Source organism: Panthera pardus, unplaced genomic scaffold (assembly GCF_024362965.1).
Source record: "Panthera pardus isolate Hobbes unplaced genomic scaffold, ASM2436296v1 HiC_scaffold_3, whole genome shotgun sequence".
In the NCBI taxonomy this organism is placed as follows: domain Eukaryota; kingdom Metazoa; phylum Chordata; class Mammalia; order Carnivora; family Felidae; genus Panthera; species Panthera pardus.
The window spans coordinates 31,210,790-31,223,260 of NW_026526876.1; the positions used below are offsets into that span (position 1 = coordinate 31,210,790).

A 12,471-nucleotide genomic window follows, 5' to 3' on the forward strand; every position below is an offset into this window, starting at 1 on the left:
GGCCTGGTCGAGGCACATTGCTACCATTTTCTGTGGCTCTGGTTCCTTGAGGTTCCTGTTGAGAGTTCTTCCCGGCCCCCAAACTGGCTCTTCTCTGGTGGCGTTCTGAGCCAGCTCCCACGGTAGCTCAATTATATGGCCCCATGACCCCCAACAGCCCCCTTTTCTCCCTTGGGTGGGCCGCTTCGAGCAGGCTCAGCTGGTATCTTGACCCTCCCTTGAGCGCACCTCACTCTCGAGGCTGAGGTCCCGCCTTCCCACTCCTGTGACTCCTGTGTCGCTTCTGCTACAAGCTTCACACCTCTCCCACACAGGAGCCTGCCTGTTTCTCTCACCCACCTTCCCTCCTGAGGTCAAGAGCTGTGGAGGTAGCATCTCTTCACACCAGGGGCTCCCTGGGAGAATCCTTACCCCAGTACACAGCTATGGAGGGCTACTTTGGTCCCTTCTGCCCATTGCTTGTTTGCTCCAGGAGGAGGACGGGACTCTGGAAATCAGAGACTGGTGGCCACTATTCTGTCTTGATGGCCACCCTCTGGTTCACTCTTGCTGAGGGAGCTGTTAGGCTCTGGTCCCCACCCCCAGCCCTCCTTCAGGAGCCCTTACCACCGAGAGGCCTGGCGCCTCCTTCCCTGAAGTCCTGCCCTCCAGCCAGTTCTTCCCTCAAATTTTCCTGCACAGGGGCCAAGCTGGGCTGATGTGGGGCCAAGATGTAGTCCCAGCAGCTGCAGGTAAGGGAGGGGTGTCTGCTGCCCTTGGCCCCTCTCCTTCCCTCTGCCCAAAAACTCTATCCTGGAAGACATGGTGGGTGGGAATTCCTGCCAACGGAGTCTATCCAGGCCCCATGCCCAGGCTTCGAGGCCTGCTGCAGAGGCCACGCCAGGCGAGGGCAGGGTGGGGGCACGTGAAGAGCAGGACTTAGGGCTTCAGGCAGCCAGCTGATGTCCCAGTCCTGGTTAAGGGCTGTGTGACCTTGAGCAGGTCTCCCAGCCTCCCCAAGCCGGTTTCCTCATCTGTGAAATGGGGGTTAGAATGCCCCTTCGAGACAGTGTTGCAGGGGGTAAATGAGTGGCTGGCTTCAAATCCTCAGAGCAGCACCTGGTGTACAGAAATGCTCCCTCGATCTGGGCTCACACCATCCATGTGGCCCTGAAGGTGCCATGGAGAAAAACAGCTTCCTGGCCCTTGTCCTAGACCCAAGGGACTCCTTTGTGGCTTGGGGTCTTGGGGCCCTCTACCCTGCACATGGAGAGACTGCCTGTTGACAGGATGCTGAGGGGTGGGGAGCAGAGAAAACGCCCAGACCATCAGGACCAGAAAGTCCTTCTGCTTCCTCCCAGATCCCAGCCCAGTGCCCTGTCCTTCCCACTGGGAAAGAACCACTCTCCTCACCTGATGAGATCTTTCCCGAGGGAAGTCTAGTGCTCCTTCCCCCCTCTCAGTTGTCCTTGAGAACCCTTCCTGCAATCTCAAGCTCAGGGAGGAATTGGAGGAGCCTGGGGTCCCAGGGGCATCCATCCTTTGAGAGGTTTGTAGTGCGCAAATGTCGTCATGCTCCCGAGGGCCCAATATGCCGGGGTTGGGGTGTGCGGCATACACCCCACTCCCCTTTCTCCCCCTCACATGCGATTTCTCGGGTTGTGGAGAACCAGTTGTTGGAAAAGTGGGGGCCTGGGGACAGGGCATCTCATAGAACTCCTTAGCAGCTTCACCCACAAGTACACACAGGAGATAGGGCCATAGGTCATGAGGTGGGAGATTAGTGAAAATGAGCTCTGTTGAAAGGTCCAAAAGAGAGGCCTCACAGGTACATGTTGCAGAGGGGAGGGGAGGATAAAAAGTTAGTTTGTTGAATGTTTATAACATCATAACCAGATTTAATTCTTGTGACTTCCTAGTAAGGCAGAAACTACCATTATCTGTTTTTCAGCTTAAGAAAACAGCATCTCAGAAGCCTTGCCCCAGGTCAGAGTTAAGGGAAGGACTGGGAAGTGAACTCAGGCCTGTGTGACTCACACTATAGGATTCTCAGAGTATGGAATCTGGACCTCGAACCATAGGGCATCCTTGCTGTTGTCGAGGGGGATTCCAGCTCAGTGTCAGAGAGCAGCCTCAGGGCCGGAGTGCCCACGGTGGCCAGACAAGGGACCAGCCTGGCTGGACAGGGTCTGGGGACAGGAGGTGTCAGAGACCAGGGAGATAGGGTGGCTGTAAGGAGAGGATGGGGCATCAGGGAGAGTGGCCAGGAGGACCTCAGCCTGATGGGAGAAGCTGAGGTAGAGGGCGCCAGGAGAGGCGCAGGACAAAGTGGGAAGGGGAGCCGGTCTTGGAAGGAGGAACAAGTTTTTGGGTAAGTAGGTCTGTGGTGGTGGCAAGGACAGAAGGATCTAAGGGAGCCGGTGGCCATCAGGGCATTTTATTATTGGAAAGGACTTTTGAAGGTCATGTCATCTAAGCCCCTCACTGAAAGATGAGGAAACGGAGGCCCAGATTAGTAAAGGGACCCCCCAAAGACACACCAAGTCAGGGTGTGGCTAGATTCCCTGCCTTCCCACCTTGCACAGGTGGAGAGAATTCAGAAAAGGAGCCTGGGTGGAACTTTCTCCACCCAGGTCACATCTGTGAAGGTGTGCAGAGGTGAGGACAAAGGTCCCCCAGGCCCAGGTTGGGGAAGCAGGGGTGTTAGAGGGCTGGTTAGGGCTCTAGGAACTGACTCGGCAGACATTTGAGGTTTGTGCTGAAAGTGGCTGGTACAAGAGGGCAGAGGCTGGGGGAGGGGAGCACCAGGCTAGAGTGGGGTCGAGCAAGGGAGCCAGGTTTCAAGGTGGAAAAGGAGAAAGTGAATCTGCCTTTGAGAACTATCAGGTTATGCGGTGACCTTGGAAGGGACAAGCCCAGTGGAGCGCTTCAGGCAGAGTCTCCGCGGGTTTGGAAGGGCAAGAAGGTGCAGACATGGAGGCAGTGGCTGTAGACCGCAGGAAGGAGCTGGAGAACAGTGGGGGGAGCCTGCTGAATCAATGCAAGTGTTTTCCAGGATGGAGTTTTAGGGCAGAGGGAAGAGATGGCAAACCCAAGAAAAGGAATTTGACGAGGCTGGCTGGGTGGACTGGAGAGCAGGGACAGTGACAGGAAGGAAGGACACCGCTTCCTTTGTAGGAGTTGGATGTGGAAAGGGGATCAGGAGCAAGGAGAAGCAGTGCCTGTGGAGTCTGAGTCAAGGTCGTCTGCGGAGGAGTGGAAGGGGTTTGAATAGTCCCCATGCCAAGGAGCCACTGAGGGCAGCACCCATCTGTCCGGCCTCAGGTCTCCTGGGGCCCCCTTTAGCAGCAGAGCCAAATGAGTGACCAGAGACTGGACAGATGCCGCCTGACCTCCCCTCGGCCCTCAGGGGCTGTGACATACGCTCTCCCACTTGCAGGGGGCTCCTATCTGGCCATCCACTTACTCTGTCCATATCTGCTGGGCTTGAGTCCTGCTTTGGGTCACTGGAGGGCACATCAAGGCCTGACACACTGCATTCCAGCCCTATCCCTTTGCTATTTGTTATTAACAAATTTATTTACAGTTCCTGAACCAAGATTGATTGTGAAATTTAACAGGAATGGCATAAAAAGGCCAAACATGACCTCTATGAGGGTTGTACACACAGTTGCTCTATTTCCAAACTAACAACTCAGGTCCTCACCCACAGCGAGGCCCCCCTTTCTTCCTCCAAAATGAGACACAGAATAGCACCAGGCTTCTTGTAGCTTCAACATTTAAAGAAACAAACACACAGACGCAGAGAAGGGTGAGAAGAACCACAGCACAAAATGTAAAAAAAAAAAAAAGTGGCCAAAGAATCAATAGCAAACCCATCTCGTCTCCAGATTAATGGCTTGGCTGAAAGAAATGGGGGGAGGTCCTTGGGGAAGGAGGGAGAGAAGAGGGTGATGCAGAAGTTGGCAGGTGAATCCCGACTCTGGAAGAGCAGAAATGGCAGAGGGCAGCCAGGGAAGAGCAGAGGGGTCCCCAGAGGGGGCTCTGGCCATATCCTGGGCTCAGGAGAAAGGTCATTTCAGCACCAGGCTCCCACCAAATGCAGGGGGGCGAGGGAGCTCTGGAGGTGCTGCAGCCCAGCCCCTCCTCTGCTTCGTATGTTCCTGAGGATCTGTGTGCACGAGCGTGGGGGGCTGGGGGAGGGGACAAACAGGCATTTCAGAAAGCAGGAGAGCCACATGCTCCTGGGAAAGGAGGCTGGGGTGGGGGTGGGGAACACCAAAACTCGGCTCTGCAAGAGGCAAGTGCCTTCAGAGGGACAGGAAGCCAGGCCAGGGCTCCTGCCGTTCTAGATCCTTTGTGGTCCCTCCCTATGCCAACCTTGCCTCTGCCTCCTGGTGTGGGCAGCTGGCAGGGATGAGCAAGACCATCAGATTGCTGCCTGGTCAGGGAGCTGGCTGGAGGAAGGGGTAGAGGGCAGCCCCCAGCCCAGACTCTCTTGGTCCTAACCTAAGACCCAGTGAGTGGGAGGACTGGCTCTGTCGAGCCTACAGAGCTTGGACATGACAACTGCTGTTCTCTTGGACTTCAAAGTCCAGGCCAGCGGCTCTTCTGGCTCTGGTGGGGAGGCCCTGAGGTGCTGTCCTCCCTGTGCTTGGTCTGGCCCCTGCTGGCTGTGCAGCACTCAGCAGAGTATAACTTCTGTGTATCTGGCCCTCAAGTAGAGAGCTACTGCGTGCCCCAGGAGACTCATGGTATCAGTTCTCTGCTGGCACTGGGCTAGGGCTGAGACAGGGAGGCTGGGAGGCCCAGAACCATTGGGAGCAGCTGGCTCCCCCGCTGGCTGAGAGCAGGGGACAGAGGTAGACGGGCTCTCTGCGGGTCTTCCTGCAGGCTGCACGTCAGCTGCTGAGTGCAGGTGGGCTGACAGCTGGCCTGGAGCCACAGGGCAGCTAGGGAGCTGGTCAGCCAGGGCCAGGGGCGGCACACTCAGAATCCTCAGATCCCAGGGGGCTGTCCTCCCCTGGCCAAGGGGGCTGTGTGGCCCAGCACTCTGCTGGCCCATCTGTGGGGAGGGGGAGGCAGGTCTGTGGGTGGCACCAGGGGAGGAGAGGGGCCAGAGGCCTGTGCTCACAATCAGGAGGGGGAAGGAAGAGGGGGTGCCCGCCACTGGCTGTCCTGGCGCCACAAGGGCTGGTGGCTCTTGGAACAAAGAATGAGGCCTGTGGCCGGGAGACCCCTGACCTCTTTTCAGGATTGCCACTGGGGAGCCGAATCTTCCGCTTGTGGCCAAAAAGTGCGACATCCGAGCCAGAGAGTTCTGTAGAACCAGAGCTTGTCAAGAGGCTCTGGTGTGCAGGGCTCCTGGACACTGGTGTCTCTGGGGGGTCTGCAATGACATGAACTGACCCTCCCAGCTCCTGGCAGCTTGCTACTGGTCCCAGCATCTCACCAGCCCCCACAGGTTCATCGGTTGCCTTCATGCTGCCCACCGTCCCATCCTGCTCTGGAGTGCCTGGGGCCTGATGCTCGTCTTCCTCTTTCATCCTGGGAGATGCTGCCCTGGGATGGCAGGGCTGGCTAGGAGGCGGAGTCTCAGGACACAGCAGGTCACGATCTGAACACGGGGAGCCTGGCTGCCTGCGGGACAGAAACATTGGGCCTCAGGGCTCAACTCCAGAGCAGGTGGCAAGTCGGGATCTTTCTGGGTCAGGGCTGAGGGCAGGGTGTGGGTGGGGCATGCATGGCACTACCCTTCTCAGTTTTGGCATGAAGAGAACGGCCCGCTCTGGGGCTCTGTGAGAGGCTTGCTCTCGGGCTGCCCTGCAATAGCGGCCAGTGCTGTCTGCGTCTCTTTTGGCTCTGTGGCCTGTGGTCAGGGCTGGCCAGAGGAACAGGTTAGAGGCTGTTCCATTTAATAATTCCACAGCAGAGGCTGTGCCCTTTGGCGGCTGGAGAATGCAGCACTGAGCCTGGCTCTCCAAGCTGAGCCCGGGGAGGTGAAGACTTGGGTCAAGAGGAAAGAAGCCACAGCGAGCTGGTGGCAGCAGAGAAAGCTGGGCTGGAGATCCCCCTGCAATCCTTTCTGGGGGTAACTTACAGAGAGGCTGAAAGATACTGCATCTTACCTATCTGGGAGGAACCCAGGAATCCCCCTCGCAACTTTTAGAAGGCCACACAGGGACATCAGCAGGCACATGCCAGGAGCAGCCACTGCTGAGCTGCCCTCCCTACCCACACAACCATGGCGATGGCTATGCATGAGGATGGGAGCCATGTGCTGATCTGGCCCAGTCTCCATCAGCTGAAGCCACAAATGGAGGGCTTCCAACCTCCACCAATCCCTGGTCCTATTTGGCTCCTTCCCCTCTGGAGTGGGCAGCAGCAGGATGGTGAGGACACGGCAGCGCCCACCATGCCAGCAGGGCCGCTCAGGGTGCTCACCTGGGGAGGTTGGCCTGCGAGGGGGTGTCAGCAAAGCTGTGGCCGAGCTGGGCAATGACCCGATCGACTTCTGCATACGGGTGGGCTTCTAGGGCAAAGCCCCGGTGCTGGGCACTCTGGAGATGCTGCCCGGGGTGAGAGGGGCACAGGGCATTAGTCAAGGCCAGGGTGAGGTGCGAGTGGGGTGGAGGCGGGTAGGAAAAGCACGGTCAGAGCAGCCTGGGAGCAGCTGCTTGGCAGGGAAGGCTCACCGCGTGGAGCTCTTCAAAGGCCTCTTGACAGCACTCACAGAAGCCCTTCCTTCTCCTGGGTGGGGTGCGGGTGGCCAATCGCCGGCTTGGCTCTCGGTCCTTGGGTTCTCTGGGGGAAAGCATTGGGTGGGGGTGGGGGAAAGCAGTCACTGTTGGGGCCCTCGGAGGGAAGGACCAGAACAGTCAGGCAGACCTGCCTACACTTTGCACCTCCCATCCAGGCAACGAGGAAGGCGAGACCTCTCAGAGGGGACCCTGTCCGGTCCCTGCCCACGCATCTCAAACCATAGGTGAGGGCGTGTGCCAGGGGCAGCAAAAAGGCCTCCTAGGGCAGTTCCAGCCTGACACTCAAACCCAGGCTCATCTGACCTGTAGAATCAAAGGGCCTCAGTGGTAGTGAGGGCACCATACTGCCCCCAACCTCCTCTACCCCGAATGTCCCCTTCCCCTGCTTCAGGTGGCTTCCTCCCTCACGCTGGCTTATTCCTTGCATGGACGCCACCTTCGTTGAGGACTTTCCAATTTCTTTCTCAAACGTGTCTTCTCGTCTGAATTTCAGGCCCATCTTTCTAGTGGCTGCTTGGCTGTATGAGCAAGCTCAACCAAGTCCAAAACAGCCCTCTCCGAGGACTTTCTAAGCATGATGCAAAATGTAGAAAACATGGGAAAAAGCTGATAAATTCAACTACATGCAATCTAAAAAAATGTATGCATGGCAGAAAATGTAAATAAAAGATAAATCACAAACTAGGGGAGGGGGAGGTGTATTTATAACTAATAGGGCTCATTTCCCTAATACATGAAGGGCTCTTTACAAATCAATAAGAAAAGTGATCAATAACCCAAAAGAAAAATGGGAAAAAGATATAAAGGAGGTTCATATGAAAAGAGTCAAATGATCAAACATATGAACCTACTTAACCTCATTCATAATGAGAAAAACGAAAATGAAAATTACACTAAGATACAGTTTTTAAACTATCAGACTGGCAGAGGTCAGGACATCGGACAGCTCACTGTACCAGCCAAGGCAAGAGGGGAGATGGGCTCAGGGCCAGGGCGTGAGAGCACACACTGGCATCACCCCCACGAAGAGCAATTTGGCTGCATTTATCAACATTATAAATGCAGGTACCCTTTGACCCAGCACCTCCGCTTTTAGGAATTTATTCTACAAATTTACTCTGCGTAAGACTATTCACTATAGCATTATTTATAATAGCAAAAGCCTGGAAATAATCTAAGCATCCATCAGTAAGAGACTGGTTAAATAAAATACTGTAAGACCACACAATGGAAGACACTGAAGCCACAGAAGAGAATGAGGATGCTTTCTAGGGACCAATAGGAAATTAATCTAGAGTACATCAGTGGGGGGGGGGGGCGCCTGGGTGGCTCAGTTGGTTGAGGCTCCCATTTCAGCTCAGGTCATGATCTCACGGTTCTTGAAGTTCAAGTCCCACATTGGGCTCACTGCTATCAGCCCAGCAGAGTTGGTTTCAGATCCTCTGTCCCCCCGACTCTCTCAAAAATAAATAAATCATTGGGGTGCCTGGGTGGTTCAGTCGGTTAAGCGTCAGACTTCAGGTTAGGTCATGATCTTGTGCTCCGTGAGTTCGAGCCCTGCATCGGGCTCTGTGCTGACAGCTCAGGGCCTGAGGCCTGCTACAGATTGTCTCCCTCTCTCTCTGTCCCTCCCCCACTCATGCTCTGTCTCTGTGTCTTGAAAATGAATAAATGTTACAAAATATATATTAAAAAAAATAAATCATTAAAAAAAATAAATCATTAAAAAATGAGGATGCTTTCTAGGGACCAATAGGAAATCAATCTAGAGTACATCAGTGGGGGGCGCCTGGGTGGCTCAGTTGGTTAAGCATCCGACTTTGGCTCAGGTCATGATCTCATGGTTTGTGAGTTCGAGCTCCATGTCGGGCTCTGTGCTGACAACTCAGAGCATGGAGCCTGTTTCAGATTCTGTGTCTCCCTCTCTCTCTGCCCTTTCCCCACTCACGATCTGTCTCTGTCTCAAAAATAAATAAACATTAAAAAAAAAAAAAAAAAAAAGAATACATCAAGTGGACAAAGCTAGAAACAGCCCAATGTTATGCTACTCTTTATATAAGAGAAAAGGATACATAAACTACGTCTGGACACAGACCCACACTCTGGAGATTAGAGGGCAGGTGTGGAATACAGACTTTTCATTTTAAACCCTCTGTAACTTCTGAATTTGGAACTAAAATACAGTAATTTAAAAATGAAAAATATTAAACATTTCCTCCCACAGATTTTCTCCAGCTCGCCCCTTCTGCCCCCGCCCCTGGGCCACTCTCTCCCTGTAGTCCTCCCTGCTGCACTCTGCTCAGTGAAGGTTCACATTCTCACACATCTGCGGAGGAAGAACACCCACAGCCTATGAACCACTCTGGGCCACACAATGCGGTAGGTCCCCAGATTCCTTGCCCCTTAGTTATTCCTGATGTTTAGCCCCAAAGGCCTCCAGCTCTGATGTGCATAAAAATCACCTGGGAGCTCACAGGAATGCAGTTTTGGGGGATTCATCATCAGAGACTGTGATTCTGTAGGTGTGGAGTATGAGAACCTGCCTTTTTAATGGGACCCCAGGGGACTCTGATAAAGATGGTCTGTAGACCTTTTAGAAGCCAGTCTACTGCTCTCTGGACACAAGTCAAATTCTTCAGTAGGGACGGAAAGCACCAAGTAAAACGGATGAAGACTCCTAGGGTCTGGGCTAAGTTCCCAGAATAGACTTTGCCTAAGGAGCGAACACATGGCCATTCCCAAATCAGACCAGCAGGCTCTGGAGGGGAAGGACCTTGCCTGCAACCAGCCCTTGGTACTCAGACCAGAAAGACCCACCTGGTATGATGCGAGCTGCCCAGGGTCATCGGGGCCTCAAAAGGGCTTGCATCTTTGGGTCCCAGAAAAGAAATTTCAGGAAAGGATTTAAACTGATGGTGGAAAGGACGAAACTTCCTGAAACACAGAAAACTTCCATTTTGACTACAGTGGGGCAAGGATAGGATGAGGAAAGGGGCCAGTCCCAACCCCCTAGAATTCCAATCCTGATAAAACGGCCACTCCCCTGCACATCTTTTCGGTTCTAGAACCAAACCCTCACCAGCCTTCCTGGTTAGATGAATATTTATGCTCTCCCGGTCTACTCATCAAAGCCCAGTTTACCTCGCTGCCTCATCTGAGCTGATGGGAACAAGTGGTTCTTAGCCCATTTTTACAGAAGAGGAAATGGAGCCCAAAAGGTTCTGTGACTTGCCCAAGGGCTCACGACTGGTGAGTGGTCAAGACTAGGCAACAGGGCATGTCTCCCAACTAGTGATCTATCTCTCTACTTTGCTTCCTGACCCTGAACCACCTTTAAGGGGGTGCCTGGCTCAGTCAGTGGCGCATGCGACTCTTGATCTTGGGGTTGGGAGTTTGAGCCCCACATTGGGTGTGGAGATTATTTAAAAATAAAGTATTTAAAAAATAAATAAAACAAACCATGTTTGAGGACTCTAGCCTGACAGACCTAAATGGAGGAAGGTTTAAACCAGAACAGTGATTTTCCTATTCCAAGAAGAGGAACATTTTTGCTCTGGGCTGCTCCTTTGTACCACCCGAGTGGAGGTATTCTGAATGGGAAAGAGAAGCACAGTGAAGGTTCTGGGTAGTCAGATCTATACTGAGTTGTTTTGGTGGTTTGCCTAAAGTTGCTCATGTTCCAGAAACTTTCAGAACCAGATCTGGGGATCTGTGGATACTCAGCAAAGCCTGCTCATAGAACTGCCAGGCTTGGAAACCATGTTTGGTTGAAACAGTGGGCACTCCAGGAGAGAATGCAGGCCATGGGTTCCCCGGGCGGGGCATGGTGGGAGCCCTGTGGCCCACAGGGTCTTCTTGGATCCTTAAGAAGAAGGAGGTGCACTTCACCACCCCAGTACCCCTCTTTCTTCCTCCTCAATGTTTTGTTTCTGGTTAGAAGGTTGCATAGTTGAGGTGGGTGAAGCTACAAGGCTTCAGAAGAGCACATAAACAGAACCACGAGAAACCTCATCTTCATTCCTGCCTGTGATGCCAGGAGCACACAAACACGTGGACACCACTCCAGTAAGTGACGTCGCCTGTGCCACGTGCAGCGAGACGCTGAGGCACTGGTGGCATCTCTTATGCTGCTGTGTATGAGTCATCGCTACTTGTATTTAACTGGTAGTGAAGGGGCTGAGTTTGGGAAGTACCCCCCCGCCACTGGAACTGAAGGAGAGAGCACCTCATTACCTTTCTGTGTTCCCTCCGCTAATTTTTGGGTCACCAAAGCCAATTCTGTACTGTGGTCAGGTACTGAGAAGGAAATCTAGGTCCAGCTGGAGGGTAGACAGGCTTGCCAGGCTCCCAGCACCGGGTCTTTTAGCTGCCCTGCCTGAGGCTTAGGGACCCAGAAAGCTCTGGTCCTGGGAGTCTCTGCTAGGTTCACATGAACTTTTTCTTTAAAAATCAAAAAACAAAAAATCTTTAGGGGCACCTGGGTGGCTCAGTTGGGTTAAGTGTCCAACTTTGACTCAGGTCATGATCCTATGGTTCGTGGGTTCGAGGCTCAAATTGGGCTTTGTGCTGACAGCTCAGAGCTTGGAGCCTGCTTTGGATTCTGTGTCTCCCTCTCCCTAAGAAAAACCTCTGAGATAATTATAGATTCGCAGGTTTTTGATCTAGTGCTTATCGAAGAGTCAGTAATAACCAAGGTGACTAACAGCTCATAGATTATAACCAATGTGACCCTCCTGCTCTAGGTAAGAAGGGGCCATACTGGTGGACATTTAGGGCTGAGTGAAAAGGACACCAGGCAGGACATCTGGATTCTGGCCTTGGGCTAAGATTCATTGGCAAAATGGCCGTATACAAGTCCCTTAATGTCTCTGACCTTGATTTCCCCACTAGGAAGAGGGTAGAGTCTCCTCATGCCAGTCTTTCTCCTCATGAGAGAGCAGGTGTCATAAAAAGGGTTTTGCACAGCCAACCAGAAAGGCTTCCAGTACAGGGTGGTTTGACAAGGGAGTCTCCAACACCACCCCAAGAGCCCTGGCTTTGGCCACGAGGACCATACTGGCACTGTCCTGGGCCAGCAACAATTCGGTATTAAGCATCAGTGTATGCCCACAGGGAAACGAGGAGCAGTAATGAGCCTGGATGGGACATCATGTGCTCATAAAAGCAGAGCATTAGAAAGAGGTAATTCACACACAGGGTCACTAACCTCTGACTCATGACCAAGAGGAGTGCCACCTGTGCAATGCCACCTTCAGAGGCTCCTCCTGGTCTGTGGGAGACTTCTCCATGACAGGGGGAGAAAGCGGTTTCTGGGGAAGACGAAGGTGCAGGGCTGAGGGGCTCCATGACCCCCATGTCAGCTTGGGGCCCCTGAGCACCTCTCCTCTGTGCGGGCCTGGTGGGTCTGAGGGGAGGGAAAGGGGAGAGGCCCCCCCACCCCCCCCCCGCCAACCACCACCACTTGCCTGCTCTCATCTTCAATTTTGAGGAATGGTGCCTTCAGTCTGGCCACTGGAAAGAAAAAGCGCACACGTCAGCCATCTGTGGGCTCCGATGCAGGGCCCACACCACACACACACAGGAAACGCCAGAGAGGTAAGGCTCTGCCAAGGTTTAAGAGTTGCTCAGAGCGGGAGCCTACGCCACCCCGAGGCACACCTTTCCATTTGGCTGAGGCAGGACACCCATTCCCATCTCCTCCGGCCTCTACCCTGGGAGAGAGAATTCCCTC

General features: G+C 53.7%; 1 protein-coding gene and 1 long non-coding RNA gene across 6 annotated transcripts in view; one reads left to right on the forward strand and one right to left on the reverse strand.

Moving 5' to 3' along the window:
• The window catches only part of LOC128774256 (uncharacterized), a 113,128-nt gene that overhangs the window by 67,860 nt on the left and 32,797 nt on the right, over nt 1-12,471 (forward strand). The gene's annotated exons all lie outside the window — the stretch shown is intronic.
• The window catches only part of DBF4B (DBF4 zinc finger B), a 58,588-nt gene continuing 46,286 nt past the window's right edge, over nt 170-12,471 (reverse strand). For 3 of the 5 annotated variants that reach the window (XM_019434775.2, XM_019434776.2, XM_019434777.2), the window contains exons 9-13: nt 12,206-12,251; nt 9,558-9,674; nt 6,675-6,783; nt 6,424-6,548; nt 3,533-5,619 (exon numbers count right to left, since the gene is read on the reverse strand). In XM_019434775.2, coding sequence (XP_019290320.2) covers nt 4,944-5,619; nt 6,424-6,548; nt 6,675-6,783; nt 9,558-9,674; nt 12,206-12,251 — 1,073 coding nt within the window. In that variant the 3' untranslated portion in view covers nt 3,533-4,943. Of the gene's footprint in view, nt 488-3,532; nt 5,620-6,423; nt 6,549-6,674; nt 6,784-9,557; nt 9,675-12,201; nt 12,252-12,471 lie in introns of those variants that run through there. The other 2 variants (XM_053892948.1, XM_053892947.1) reach the window with 2 other exon arrangements.